We start from the raw sequence: 15,532 nt of genomic DNA, 5'->3' as shown, positions 1-15,532 counted from the left end.
TGAAGATTCTAAATGCTCAAACTTAATACCTAGGGTTGATAGACCCTAACAATACATATAGAGTCGGCTAAATACATCTTTGAAAAAATATTTTACAAATTTAAGTTACCCAACTTCGAAAGTCCATAACTCTCAAACCGTTGCTCTGATTGGCTATTATAACCACTTTTTAAAAATCTCATTTCTTGATCTACATGCCTAAAATGACACAAGTGCCCTTTCATCAAGTTTTTGGACCTCATTCGAGCACTCTAAGGCCTTCAACAATGAGCCTGAAGATTTTTCTACAAATTTTTCCACCAAAAATCTGCAATAACTTCTCTGATACTTAAGCTGGAGCAATGAGACTTTTATGGTAGGCTAATAATTCCAAAGTAAACCTTCATGTAGAAAATGAGAACATTCTAAGGTCGTATGAGATACTTACTAAAAATAACAAGTTCTTATAAATAGTAACCACCATGTCTACTAGTCCTTATTAAAATAGAAAAGACTGAAAAGAAAATATTTTTGGGTGATGCAAGATTTCTCTTACACCCAGGATGCTTCTTCATCAAGTTTAAACAACATCAAAGTAACAATGTGGAAGCAACAAAGGATGTCTTTGGCTCTCGCTTCAACTTTCGCTTCTACCCACGCTACTCTTGTCAGGTTTAAATCTTCGATTTCTCCTACCTATTTTTCTCTAGCAGATAATGGGGATGATGTTCACTCTCTAGCTATAGTGGTGGATGCTCTCTCTCCCTTTGTTGTGGCTAGGGTTGCCACAGCTACTGCTCCTGTGGCTCCTACTATTGAGGCTCATTGTTCCCCTGCTACTCAGTCTCGAGTTGTTGTGGGAAGATCTACTATATCTTATGCTGATGTGGTTGTTACTCGACAGCTAGCAGAAGGGCGCTCCCGTGATGGAGGTTTACGATTTTGAGAGATGGAGCGCAATTGTATGATAGCACATGGAGCTGCACATTTTTTGAAAGAAAGGCTTTTTGATCAAAGCGATACATATAGGATCCATGTTTGTGAGCGTTGTGGCTTAATTGCTATTGCAAATTTGAAGAAAAACTCTTTTGACTGTAGAGGCTGCAAGAACAAAACAGACATTGTTCAGGTTAGTTTTAATTTTTTTTAAATGTTTGAATAGTTATGTTTCTAGCAATGGGGATTTTTGATCAATTTCTTTCTTTTAATATTCCTTAGGTGCACATTCCATATGCTTGTAAGCTACTTTTTCAAGAACTTATGTCTATGGCCATTGCCCCAAGAATGTTCACAAAAGAACTGAAACAACTAAAAGATCAAAAGAAAAAGGCAGGAGGTTGAATGAAATGGAGGGCATGTCATCTTTTTCCATTTTCGTGCCCACAAGGCTTGTGATTTCCTTGATGAACGGTGGGCACCTGCATTGTGGCCAAGTTGAATCACGAGTAGTAGCAAAATAAAATTGAAGATGGCGTGTTACAGTTTGAAGACTTGAAGTAAGAAAATAATTTATTGGTCAAAGAGATTCAGAAAAAAATTGTTGACGAGAGTTGTATTATCTCAATTAATGTGAGGTCTGGAGACCCTTCCCTTATGAGAACTGAATCAAGCAAGAAAGGAATTTGAACCTAATGTTTTTCCATTTCTGCTATTTGTCAGCGTAAATTCCTCAACCAGGACAAATACTGTCCTTTCGGTGGCCCTTCTTGTATTGTATTACTTATATAGAATGTTTAGAAGAGCATATGTTTCAAGTCTTTAAGGCATGGCAAAGGGATTGTGCATAGTCTAGGCAATATAATTTCGTGGTAAAAGCATCATGTGATTCACGTTACTTGCTGTGCAAAGAATTGAGTAATTAATTGCTCATGAGTTCCATCTGTTTGCCTCATTAAGTCAATGTGGTAGAGAATCAGATTTGTGCTTTCAAAAATCTCCTTTGGGAGACCTGTTATTTAATTGTGTTTGAGGACCTTGTGGCAGACATTGTTTGCCCACACTTATGCATGACAATCAAACATGTTGAGCGCAAGAAAGGCACCAAAATTTATAATCTCTTGTTCTTTGTGGATAGATAAATATTTTTCCTTTATGAATAAATGTTTTGTATTGCTAACGACCTCAATTTGGAATTCTCAGTGTTTTGTTGGACTTTTGATTACTTGTGGCTTGTGCTACATGTCAATGTAATTTTTGCTGGAACAGACATGGTGTTATCGCTTTACCGCCATGAATTCTCAACAAGCATGCAGCTGCTTTTAGAGGAGTCTCTTAACTAATTGTTCTCAACTCACCTGAACATGATATTATATTCTTTTTCTCCACTTGTATGGCACCCCACTTTGTAGATAAGCTTATTTTCTCGTTTGCCAGATTCTAGGATAGTTTATCCAAGATTGGGCCGGAGCATTTTGATTTTTTTTGAGTTCGGTATTTGATTGTAATCTGCTTTGGTTGTCTGATTCTTCTAGTGGTACTAAATATTTTTGCTATGGCTAAAGGACAGGCTTCCATTGTTTACCGGCTAATCTGAGATGTTAAAATATCATTTGATTATCAAATATTCGATATTTTTAACTTTTCTGTCTTCTTGAAGTTTACTTTAAATGGTGGATAGATAATATGTTTTATGAATTATTTTTACGACTAACAATGCATTATATAAGAGGTTTCTGAAAATGCGTGCCAAAAAAAGAAATGATTTATTTATTTCTAGGGAGTTTGTGATGCCTAAATAAGTTCATGCAAACACCTTGATTATTCATCTGACGACGTGAATTGAGGGCCTCTAAGTGATTCGTCGTTCTGACCCCCCATCTTTGCTAATTATTCTAGTGTTAACATTGTGTCAACGTTTTTTTAATAGTAATCCTTTTTAGCAGTGAGTTTTGCCTTAATGAAGGCAATTTTTGCAGAAAAATGGGGGATCTTTTTATCACATTCCCTATTCTATTTTCAAGACGAGGGAGTGAAATGTGGATTGCCTACCACCCAAAGTTGTCCTAGACAATATTCGAGCCTTTCTTAAATAGAAAATTTTAAGCCACCCATGAAGGTTCTAAATGCTCAAACTTAATACCTAGGGTTGATAGACCCTAACAATACATATAGAGTCGGCTAAATACATCTTTGAAAAAATATTTTGCAAATTTTAGTTACCCAACTTCGAAAGTCCATAACTCTCAAACCGTTGCTCTGATTGGCTATTATAACCACTTTTTAAAAATCTCATTTCTTGATCTACATGCCTAAAATGACACAAGTGCCCTTTCATCAAGCTTTTGGACCTTATTCGAGCACTCTAAGGCCTTCAACAATGAGCTTGAAGATTTTTCTACAAAATTTTCCACCAAAAATCTGCAATAACTTTTTTGATACTTAAGCTGGAGCAATGAGACTTTTATGGTAGGCTTATAATTCCAAAGTGAACCTTCATGTAGAAAATGAGAACATTCTAACGTCATATGAGATACTTACTAAAAATAGCAAGTTCTCATAAATAGTAACCACCATGTCTACTAGTCCTTATTAAAATAGAAAAGATTGAAAAGAAAATATTTTTGGGTGATGCAAGATTGCTCTTACACCCAAGATGCTTCTTCATCAAGTTTAAACAACATCAAAGTAACAATGTGGAAGCAACAAAGGATGTCTCTGGCTCTCGCTTCCACTTTCGCTTCTACCCACGCTACTCTTGTCGGGTTTAAATCTTTGATTTCTCCTAACTATTTTTCTCTAGCAGATAATGGGGATGGTGTTCACTCTCTAGCTATAGTGGTGGATGCTCTCTCTCCCTTTGTTGTGGCTAGGGTTGCCATAGCTACTGCTCCTGTGGCTCCTACTATTGAGGCTCATTGTTCCCCTACTACTCAGTCTCGAGTTGTTGTGGGAAGATCTACTATCTCTTATGCTGATGTGGTTGCCTTTAAGGTAGGTATTGGGGTTCTTGTGAATTTGGGGCTCCGTTTGGTTGTCCATGTCTATGTAAGCAACCTGCTTGTGCTTCACATGGATTCAAAATTTGTTGATGAGATTTGCACATGTGTTGAGGACTACTCTTCTTCAGCTGTTATTCTTCATTTTAGGGGATTTTGGTACTCTCTAGTGGATCTGCATGCTTGGATTTCCAAATATTGGAACCTATCATTTCAAATTTAGTTTAGATTTACCCTATGGAAAGGGGTTTTTTTATTGTGAAATTTGCAAATGTTGAAGATAGAAATTTAATCCTATGTCATGGTTTCTCTTTGGAGAAGAGGTTTACCTTGATGGCCAAACCTTGGTATAAGGATTTTGACCCGATGTTTGAATCCTTTAATAAGACTCCTCTTTGGGTAAGGTTGTTGTGTCTTCCCCTTCACTTTTGACTAGATTCAATCTTGGAGACTATGGGGGAGGCCCTTGGGGACTTCTTTTTGGTTGATTTAGCATTTTCCAATGTGTATAGAACAATGTATGATCACATTCTTGTGAAGATTGATGTCTCCAAGAAGATCCCTGAAATGATTAAATTGGCCTCTCCTAATGGTTCTTGGATTTAGCTTCTTGATTATGAGGGTATTCCCTTCAAATGCAGGAAATTTCATAAGATTGGCCATCTCATTGCATGATGCTCCTTCGATAAGGTTAGATCAAAGAAATCACCTTCTTGGTAGGTGGGGGTTTCGAATGATCACTACATGGTTCAGAAAGTATCCATAGTTGTGGATGGGTTGGATAGCTCTTCTCAAAATGATCTTTCTTTGGTGGAGGATTCTGTTGTTGTCTCTATTGATTCAAATGTTTTCCCTATGACAGTGACCAAGAATGTTGCAGTTGTCCCTTCATCTGCTATTGAAACTATTGATTCAAATGTTGTCCCTCTAGCAACTCTATTTTATAATGGTGTTGATGTCCCTTCTTTTGTTGTTGTCCAAAACATAGGTGTTGGTGTTGTTTTAGTTATTTTATCTCCTGCATTGAGGGTGTTGGGGGTTGGTTGTGGGGTTGAATGCCCTAATTGGTAGAAGACTACTACGAAGGTGGAGGATGGATGGACGTCAGTAAAAGGAAAAAAAAAGTCATGTCCTCCAAACCTTTGTTTGATATGTCTTTACATTCTCAAAAGATGGGACCAAAATGTAAATCTTGATGGTCAATATTGTATAAGGTTTTGGGTCCTTTCAAAACCTATTGTTCACCTACTCTTTTAGAGGTTGTCCCTTTTTGTATGGCTCACCTGGCCTTCTTTGTTGTTTTTTTTTGGTTCAGGACTTAATGTCTATTTCTTTTGTAAACTGATGGGTTTCAAGCACCTCTTAAAACTTGTTTTACTTAATCAGAAATAATGTGGAAACAATATACACAAACACAACATTTACACAAATGCAATTACCATACAAATTTTATTTATGAAGAGTTCCTTCATGTTAACTCATGTTTAAGAAAGTTTTATTAATAAGTTTAGGTCTCAATGGCAATGTCCATAATCATAAAAAGAATAAACGCATACATAATCTCATATATACACATACATAAAACCAATTGATATGATAAAGTACATTCAAATAGTAGCATCCACTACACATAAATGCAATTACATCAACATACAATACATCTCGTGGGATCTCAAAATACAAGATACATAATACATAGATACATCAAATGAATAGAAGTCCCCAAGACAGGAACAAGAATAATAAAGGTATAATTGTATCCACGAATATCCAATAACTATCAATATGTAGGGAACCCAAATGGTAAGAAGTCACTACCTCCTAATTGTGTGATCACCTAATCAGGCTCCCACTCCAACCATGTAGGAGAGATAATGTACGATCCATACATAGATAATCAAATCACAAAAAAAATCCTAGGAAAGGGATCTCAATACCTAAATCTACCTCAAGGGTAACTCAAACTACTAATAAAGAAAGATAATCAAAATTGAAAAGATAATCAAACAAACCAATACCAAAATCAACAACGGATACCAAGTACAAATCAAATATCAAAACTAAGAAGATACAACCACCACCAAATCAATGTCAAGTGTCATAAGCACAATAACCAATAGATAACAACTGTCATTAATAAAAGGAAACCATCAACCATAATAACTCCAACAATAAAATCACCACCAAAGAATAATTGACACTCATCAATTAAATTCAACTATCGATCAATAAATGAAATTCAATCAATAAATAACAACTCACAATAAATACACCATCAAAAGTAACATCCAACAAGTACACCACTGGAGGCAAATATAGTTTAATAAAAAAATTAAGGGGACTTGGGCAACATACTATGGAGTGTCATCACATAAGCCAATTCTATAGTTACTCTGCCAATCTCTCAGGACCCCAGCCCCCTAGTGACTCTATGTGAAACTATAATACCCTCTCGTAAAGATGAGAAAATTAGTCATACTCTCAAGATATCGTCTTGTTTCTATTCTTAGCCTATACAAGCACTCAAGGCATGGACGAGGCAAAATATCTAACTTATCTTTTAAATTTATCTCAATGCATAGGGGAGTAAAGTATTTTAATTACTATGTTATTTGCTTGTTACACAACTTGCAATGAGTTACCTTGGCAGCCACTTTGGGCCCCAATCCCCATTACAAGCCACTCCCATAGACATGCACCTAGACTACCTTCCCAAAACTTAGAAACCACAATTGTGTCCCATACCACAAAAGTAATATTGATTGAATTCAGTTACTTAATAGATAACTTGAAAATAACATTGGTTTTAAAAACTCAAGTTTTTGTAAATGCTCATCAAAATACATCTCAATTTGAATCATAATATATACCATGACATCTAATCAAATAGTCATCAAAGAAATCTCAAAAATGCCTCAGGTGTACATCCTAACTTGACCAACTAATGAACCCAAAAAGAAAACTATCACGAAAATAAACATCACAAGACTATAAATAGAATATTTTAGAAACACATAGTTTTCAGCCATATGATTTAATTCTATCATTTTCTCTTGTTCAGTTTGGGTCATAAAGATATGTTTATAAATAAACTAAGAATATACATGTTAATATAAATTGTTATACTAATGTACTTATTTAAATCAATAAGTAATTAAATGTAAACTTTCTTTGTGCATATAAAATATCATTCAATATTATCATGTTATTTATTTAAATAATCTTAAATCATAAATGATTTAATTAATAATATAAATGTAAATTATTAGATTAAATATTAATATCAATATCAATTTCATTTTTAAAATATTAATTTGACTTCTATTTAAGTCTAATATTAATATTTACTTTTCCTTTAATTCATAATGCAACTAGAGATAATTCAAACATGAAATTATAATTATAATTTTTTTTTTTAAATTTCTCTCATTGTATTAAATATTCATAACTAGATGATTATATAGTGAACTTCATTATAACTTCTCTTAAAATATAGCTATACCACAAGTATATATTTATTAACTTACAATTCCACCTAGATTAATAAGTATATAACAAGTTATAACCCAATAAGAGTTCAAAAGAATTAATATTAAAAATTCACTTATAAGAAAATAAGTGGTATATATTTATTTAATTTTTAAATAAATAAACAATATTTAAAAAAAAATTAATAATATCTTTTTAATTTCATAAATTAATAATTATTATTAATAATAAAATTTAATAAATAAAATTTGAAAATTAAATTTTATTTTTATAGAATAAAAACAAACATGCAACTATTATTTTATGTGCCTTTGATCTTCTGAAAACATGCAAGCATAATATACTTTGTTCTCTATCTTGAATGTATCTGTTTTTCTTCAAAAAAAATTCTGTGAATTTCAATTAAGGGTTTGACAATAACAAGATTTCTACTTCTTCTAAATTAGATATGAAGTTTTTAACTTTTGCATAGATGCTTGAATTGCTACAATAAATTAGACAACCAAATTGCAAGCACTCAAGAGAACACGAAGAATACAGATCTTTTCAAACAAATTTACTACCATGGCTTTTAAACCCCACCTTAAATTTTTTCTACTAATTTGGACAATTTGATGAAACCTTTTTTAATTCAAAGCCCTCGAAGCTTCCAATAATTCTTTTGCTCACATTCCAAAATTTATTCCCCAAAACTTGTGTGTCCTTTATATGAACTAAAAACTCTCTAATAAAGAACCATATCCCTAACTAGAGTTTCTATTCCCCAATTACTAAAATTCACTAACTTAATTAAATAGTAATTACTTTAATTATTTAATCCTTTCATGCACACTTAGAGAACTTTTTAATTAAAATATTCTTTTCTTTTCTTTTCCTCCACTTTATTAATTAGTGCAAGCACTATTTAAAGCATGGTTTATTATTTAATTAATAATAATAATTAAAGCTCATTATTTAAATGCAACTCTACTTTAATTATTATTAATCAAATATTTATAATAAAGTAATATCAAATCTTTAATCTTTTAATTCTCTTTTTAATCCAACTTCTTAAATTAGAATTTTAAATTAAATATTTTAAATTAAAACACATATTTAATTAATATCTAATTAATTAAATATCATCATATTTTAATTTCTCTTTCACCAACTTTCCAAATTTGACTTCCAAATTAAGTCTTCTAAATTAAAGCACATATTTAGTTAATTTTTAATTAATTAAATATTCTCATATTTTAATATTTTATTTTTAATCAAACAATATTGAATAATTCTCAATATTATATGATTAACTCAAATACTGGTATAGATATCTTAAATAAATCTATCTAAAGAAATGCTGATAGATATCCACTACAAAATAATTATAGTTTAATTTACTACATCTAAAATTATTTATATTTCATTTATTTTCATTTATTTAGTTTTTTACTAACTTAATCTTTTTAGTTTGATATCTTAAAAAATGGATGATTTATATCTCCAAATATAATAATCTAAACAAATATTTTATGTGGTATATATTTAATTATTTTTAAAAGTATATTCTATTTATAATAAGATTTAAACTTTTGACATGTAGATGGCTGTCAAATTTAATCTAAAGAATCAAAATTAACATTAACACGCTCACACCATCCCACTCCACCCATTCTACCATTGTAGAATGTCTATCAACACTAATTATAATTAAATCATTTATCATATAAATCACCTGGCCAAATCCACATAAAAACAACATTACCAAAATTGACCAAAACTCAAAATTAAACATAAACAAAGATAAACTCACGAATATAAAAAGGGTGGAAAGCCAAGTACATGTCTTCCTTCTTAGGACAATTAATTAGCCTATGGTTGGGATTGGGCCTGAACATTATCTCCCCATTCTTACCATTGAGTTATTGCGATAAGGTGCGCTCATTTGGGCAATTCAAAGAAATCAATGCTTGGTACCTATAAATCTGTATAAAAGACAAGCATGTACATGTGCATATATAATTAGGCTATGGCTAGGATTGGACTTGAACAATATCTCCCCATTCTTACCATTGAGTTATTGCGATAGGGCACGCTCATCTAGGCAATTCAGTGAAATCGATGCTTGGTACCTACAAATTTGTATAAAAGACAAGCATGTACATGTGCATATTTATCTAAGCTAAACAAACACTAGCAGGTAGTGGTACATCATCTAGATCCTGATTAGCAACTGACTATGACTCCCTCCCTCAACCATATCAGGAGTGTTGAACATAAATATAAAGCAAACACACACACTATACACTTGCAAGTATGGGGTGAGTATAATAGTAAATCATAAATATAAATAACATCATTTCTTAACATGAACATCTCGTCATCATGAGGACATATTAAACATCTTTCTAAGACACACCATATGACAACATCATAAAATTAATTTCATTAACTAACTAAGAGCAATTAAGCATCATCATTGCAAGTAGGAAATTCTTACAACCTGACATAATCAAGTACTCAACATATCAAAGTGTTGCATTTCAAATATCAAATATGGGCTAACACATCTATAGAAGAGTCATATAGAATTTTTACAACTAAGTCCACAATGATAGCAAAGGAGGGGTATTACACCTTCAAACTTCAATTAGATAGAAGGCAATAGGTCGACATGTCTATCTCATTCAGGATGGATAATCTTATATTCATTCTTAGATGAATCTAGCATAGAATGACCATGTTAAGTGTATATAGTACCAATTTTAGCACATATATTTTTCTAGCGCCCATCGTGCGATTGAAATTTTGATTTTTTGGCCTCATTTCTACTCAAACTGACAGTTTGATTATTATATTTCTACACATCATACAGAGGTCTCCTCTGGGAAGTTCTTTCCTCGTATGAGCCTGATGTTTACTCATATAACACTTGATTTTGTCTTGTAGGAGCCTTAAAGGATTCAAGCCCTCATCTTAGGTTTGATTCTGAGTCGTACGAGGTTTCTAGATCCTCTTCTAGGATATTTTTATCTCTTACAAGACTTGTCATCAGGTCTTCACTCATTTCAAAAATGGAGACCATTTTATAGAGTTTTTCCAAAATGTGTTTTCACATGTTCTTGATGCTAACATTGATATGATCTTTTTTCTTTAGCCTAATTTCAAATAGCTTAACATTTTTTTTGAAAAATGCATGTCGAAAATTCCTCGAAACATACACAACTCACTGACGATTTTCTTACATGATGCTTGTTGAAGAACATTTGTCAAAGACCTTTAGTCAAACCCATTTAAATAAAAGGCATAAAAGAATAATCAAACAGATGTATGCAGAGCAATAAGAATCATATGGGATTTATGTATGAAAGAAATAAAAAATAACTTTCATGCTTTCAATATTTCTTAGAGAATATAGCAATGATTTATGCGCAACAACATACAAAGCTAAGTATTAAAAAATGGTGCTATAAATTAGGGACACGACTATCCTCCCTACAAACTGTACAATTGACCAATTTTCAAAAAATTGATAACATCATAATTTTTTTCAAAGAATTCAGCATTTGATCTTCATGATCTGCATAGTTTGTAGTTGAAAATAACAAAAAAAAAGGAAAAAAATCACTACATTTTCGTGAATCTAGAGATTAGCCTGTCCCATTAATTAATGATATGGCATCGAGTAAAATGAAGGGTATGATATCCAAATAGTCATTATGCATCAAGTGCCCTCGTTGTATTACATACATATGAAGGATGACACACACATAGAGTAGCAATATGGAAACATGCATAAAGCCTCTCCCAAGAAATGAAAGATGATTCAAAAGTCAAAATGACACTTAGTACAGTGATCAGGTAACATCAAGAAATGTCATTGTAATCAAAATAAGTTTGTGTGATATAACGAAGATAAGTTTCGTCAACAGTTTGAGAAGCAATCATTAGGGATGAAGCCAATACGAAGTGTGATTTATATCAAAAAGCCAATAAGAAGCAATTGAACACTAATAAGTGTGTTGGAGTCTTTAAAGACCAAACCCTACAACAAGATTTCCAAATCACACATAAATTCTAAAATTTTGGAACAGAATGCCACATAATCACCACATAGGTAACAACAATGAAAGTACAAGATAGGTCATGACATCCCTCCCCTCTAGAAAGAGGCATCGTCTCGATGTCAATCACAACAAAAATAAACACACATATACTACATGTTAAAACAACACTTATCTTCACATCAACACCTTGTATGGAACAATCTCCTTCTTTGATCAGGTTCATTCTTACCACTTAGTAGGACTCTTCTATTAACTAGGACTTCTCCTCTTTCAGCATCTTCAGAATGTGATGATCTAGCATCTACATCAACACATGCAACTTAGGCCTAGCCTTCTATTCTTTGATCTATCCTTCCTTGGCTTTGGGTACATTCAAAGGCTTTATTCCCTTCTTCTCTGCAATGAAAACATTTCCCAAAGAAGCCTCCTCTTCCACATCCTTGTCCTCTGCCTCTTCCTCTCTGATCTCTATTATTCTGATCATGGAAAAGATTGGAATTATTTCCCCTCTGGTTTTGATTGCTACTTCTAGCCTCATCCTTGTTCTTCTAATCATCATGAAGGCCTCCATAAGATCATCCGCTAGATCTTCCACTATGACCTCTTCTGTTATTCTTGTTGTCAAACTTCTTGTTAAGTCTTTCTTCAACTCTTAGGGAAAACTGGTATGCCTTCTCAATATTGTTCATTCGAACCAAACTTGGCTCATCCTGAATGCTTGGCCTTAACCCATTAAGATAATGGACCACTTTCTCCTTATCAACTTTTGCGTGGCCAGTTCTAATAAGAACTCAGTAGAACTCTTTAGTATACTCTTGAACAAATTTTCATGCTTTCTTCAACAAATCAAGCTCATAATCCGAAGGAATGAATTGTCGCTTATGTTTAGTTATCATCTGATCCATCTGGTAATTTTGTCCTTTCCCTTTTGTTTCACTCCAACTGAGCCTCTTGCCACCATATCTTTGCATGTCCCTTTAGTTTCACCTTTGCAAACTTGACCCTATCAAAGTCCTCAATATTTTCATACTCAAAGTACTCCTACAGTTCATTGATTTAATCAATCAACTCCTCTAGGTTAAGATTTCTTAAAAATGTGGGAACCTCAAACTTAGGTCTTTTTCCAATCTTGGAGATGGCCCTAAAAAGCCTCTCTTCCTCTGAGTTTAGAATTGCCTCTTGTTCAGCATTTTCTTCTACTTCATCCTTATCCTTGCTTTCATCTCTTACAAGAAAATTTATTCCTCTACACATTTTGTTTCTCCAATGCTTGCATTTGTCTTTGGAGGGCTCTAAAATCCTTAGGTGTAACACCTACAACTCTTCCACCATGCTCTCTTCGTGGAGGTATTTTCACACTTCTGTTGAAACCCTAGTCCAAATTGTCTCACAATCAATGCTCTGTCTACATCCTCAGCCCAAACCACAGTCCTGGTGCAAATTGCCTCACTATCGGCAATCTATTCACACACTCAAGAACTTTAGCTTTGATGCCGCTTCATGAAGGGTGCTCCCTTTAATACCATAAACACATAACAGAAACAAAGAAACAATAGCAAATATGAGAACAAAATATGGACTTCTTATTTGTGCCGCAAATGTGAAATTACAGAATTCACAAGTACAATATGCTAACCCACATGAGCACCTTCATTACAGTAATCTGCAAGACTAAGCTATGAACTACCACCCAAAGTTGTCCTAGACAATATTCGAGCCTTTCTTAAATAGAAAATTTTATGCCACCCATGAAGGTTCTAAATGCTCAAACTTAATACCTAGGGTTGATAGACCCTAACAATACATATAGAGCCGGCTAAATACATCTTTGAAAAAATATTTTACAAATTTTAGTTACCCAACTTCGAAAGTCCATAACTCTCAAACCGTTGCTCTGATTGGCTATTATAACCACTTTTTAAAAATCTCATCTCTTGATTTACATGCCTAAAATGACACAAGTGCCCTTTCATCAAGTTTTTGGACCTCATTCGAGCACTCTAAGGCCTTCAACAATGAGCCTGAAGATTTTTCTACAAATTTTTCCACCAAAAATTTGCAATAACTTCTCTGATACTTAAGCTGGAGCAATGAGACTTTTATGATAGGCTTATAATTCCAAAGTGAACCATCATGTAGAAAATGAGAACATTCTAAAGTCGTATGAGATACTTACTAAAAATAGCAAGTTCTTATAAATAGTAACCACCATGTCTACTAGTCCTTATTAAAATAGAAAAGACTGAAAAGAAAATATTTTTGGGTGATGCAAGATTGCTCTTACACCCAGGATGCTTCTTCATCAAGTTTAAACAACATCAAAGTAACAATGTGGAAGCAACAAAGGATGTCTCTGGCTCCCGCTTCCACTTTCGCTTCTACCCACGCTACTCTTGTCGAGTTTAAATCTTTGATTTCTCCTACCTATTTTTCTCTAGCAGATAATGGGGATGATGTTCACTCTCTAGCTATAGTGGTGGATGCTCTCTCTCCCTTTGTGGTGGCTAGGTTTGCCACAGCTACTGCTCCTGTGGCTCCTACTATTGAGGCTCATTGTTCCCCTGCTACTCAGTCTCGAGTTGTTGTGGGAAGATCTACTATCTCTTATGCTGATGTGGTTGTTACTTGACAACCAGCAGAAGGGCGCTCCTGTGATGGAGGTTTACGATTTGGAGAGATGGAGCGCGATTGTATGACAGCACATGGAGCTGCACATTTTTTGAAAGAAAGGCTTTTTGATCAAAGCGATACATATAGGATCTATGTTTGTGAGCGCTGTGGCTTAATTGCTATTGCAAATTTGAAGAAAAACTCTTTTGACTGTAGAGGCTGCAAGAACAAAACAGACATTGTTCAGGTTAGTTTTAATCTTTTTTAAATGTTTGAATATTTATGTTTCTAGCAATGGGGATTTCTGATCAATTTCTTTCTTTTAATATTCGTTAGGTGCACATTCCATATGCTTGTAAGCTACTTTTTCAAGAACTTATGTCTATGGCCATTGCCCCAAGAATGTTCACAAAAGAACTGAAACAGCTAAAAGATCAAAAGAAAAAGGCAGGAGGTTGAATGAAATGGAGGGCATGTCATCTTTTTCCATTGTCGTGCCCACAAGGCTTGTGATTTCCTTGATGAACGGTGGGCACCTGCATTGTCACCAAGTTGAATCACGAGTAGTAGCAAAATAAAATTGAAGATGGCGTGTTACAGTTTGAAGACTTGAAGTAAGAAAATAATTTATTGGTCAAAGAGATTCAGAAAAAAATTGTCGACGAGAGTTGTATTATCTCAATTAATGTGAGGTCTGGAGACCCTTCCCTTATGAGAATTGAATCAAGCAAGAAAGGAATTTGAACCTAACGTTTTTCCATTTCTGCTGTTTGTCAGCGTAAATTCCTCAACCAGGACAAATACTGTCCTTTCGGTGGCCCTTCTTATATTGTATTACTTATATAGAATGTTTAGATGAGCATATGTTTCAAGTCTTTAAGGCGTGGCAAAGGGATTGTGCATAGTCTGGGCAATATAATTTCTTGGTAAAAGCATCATGTGATTCACGTTACTTGCTGTGCAAAGAATTGAGTAATTAATTGCTCATGAGTTCCAGCTGTTTGTCTCATTAAGTCAATGTGGCAGAGAATCAGATTTGTGCTTTCAAAAATCTCCTTCGGGAGACCTGTTATTTAATCGTGTTTGAGGACCTTGTGGTAGACATTGTTTGCCCACACTTATGCATGACAGTCAAACATGTTGAGCGCAAGAAAGGCACCAAATATTTATAATCTCTTGTTCTTTGTGGATAGATAAATATTTTTCCTTTATGAATAAATGTTTTGTATTGCTAACGACCTCAATTTGGAATTCCCAGTGTTTTGTTGGACTTTTGATTACTTGTGGCTTGTGCTACATGTCAATGTAATTTTTGCTGGAACAGACATGGTTTTATCGCTTTACCGCCATGAATTCTCAACAAGCATGCAGCTGCTTTTAGAGGAGTCTCTTAACTAATTGTTCTCAACTCACCTGAACATGATATTATATTCTGCTGCTCCACTTGTATGGCACCCCACTTTGTAGATAAGC

General features: G+C 33.8%; 2 protein-coding genes across 2 annotated transcripts; both read left to right on the top strand.

Moving 5' to 3' along the window:
- Positions 1-899: 899 nt before the first annotated feature.
- Positions 900-1,484, top strand: LOC149549475 (DNA-directed RNA polymerase II subunit RPB2-like). Its single transcript, XM_089794919.1, has 2 exons — positions 900-1,108; positions 1,198-1,484. The coding sequence occupies exons 1-2, from the start codon at positions 929-931 to the stop codon at positions 1,318-1,320; spliced, it is 303 nt and encodes a 100-aa protein (XP_089651045.1). The 5' UTR covers positions 900-928; the 3' UTR covers positions 1,321-1,484.
- A 12,627-nt stretch (positions 1,485-14,111) lies between these two features.
- Positions 14,112-15,303, top strand: LOC149549474 (DNA-directed RNA polymerase II subunit RPB2-like). The gene is made up of 2 exons (XM_089792841.1): positions 14,112-14,306; positions 14,396-15,303. Exons 1-2 carry the CDS (start codon positions 14,127-14,129, stop codon positions 14,516-14,518), a joined length of 303 nt encoding a protein of 100 aa, XP_089648967.1. The 5' UTR covers positions 14,112-14,126; the 3' UTR covers positions 14,519-15,303.
- The last annotated feature ends 229 nt before the right edge of the window (positions 15,304-15,532 follow it).

Source organism: Cupressus sempervirens, chromosome 7 (genome assembly GCF_028749045.1).
Source record: "Cupressus sempervirens isolate cs-2001-9-10 chromosome 7, ASM2874904v1, whole genome shotgun sequence".
In the NCBI taxonomy this organism is placed as follows: Eukaryota; Viridiplantae; Streptophyta; class Pinopsida; order Cupressales; family Cupressaceae; genus Cupressus; species Cupressus sempervirens.
Note: the sequence above shows the minus strand (reverse complement) of the source record. Positions and strands in the feature narration are given on the sequence as shown.

Excerpts from the sequence above, each read along its gene's own strand:
- LOC149549475 (XM_089794919.1), top strand. The coding sequence starts at position 929 with ATGGAGCGCAATTGTATGATAGCACATGGAGCTGCACATTTTTTGAAA. Across the intron at positions 1,109-1,197 it reads ACAAAACAGACATTGTTCAG|GTGCACATTCCATATGCTTG; the intron begins GTTAGTTTTAAT and ends AATATTCCTTAG.
- LOC149549474 (XM_089792841.1), top strand. The coding sequence starts at position 14,127 with ATGGAGCGCGATTGTATGACAGCACATGGAGCTGCACATTTTTTGAAA. Across the intron at positions 14,307-14,395 it reads ACAAAACAGACATTGTTCAG|GTGCACATTCCATATGCTTG; the intron begins GTTAGTTTTAAT and ends AATATTCGTTAG.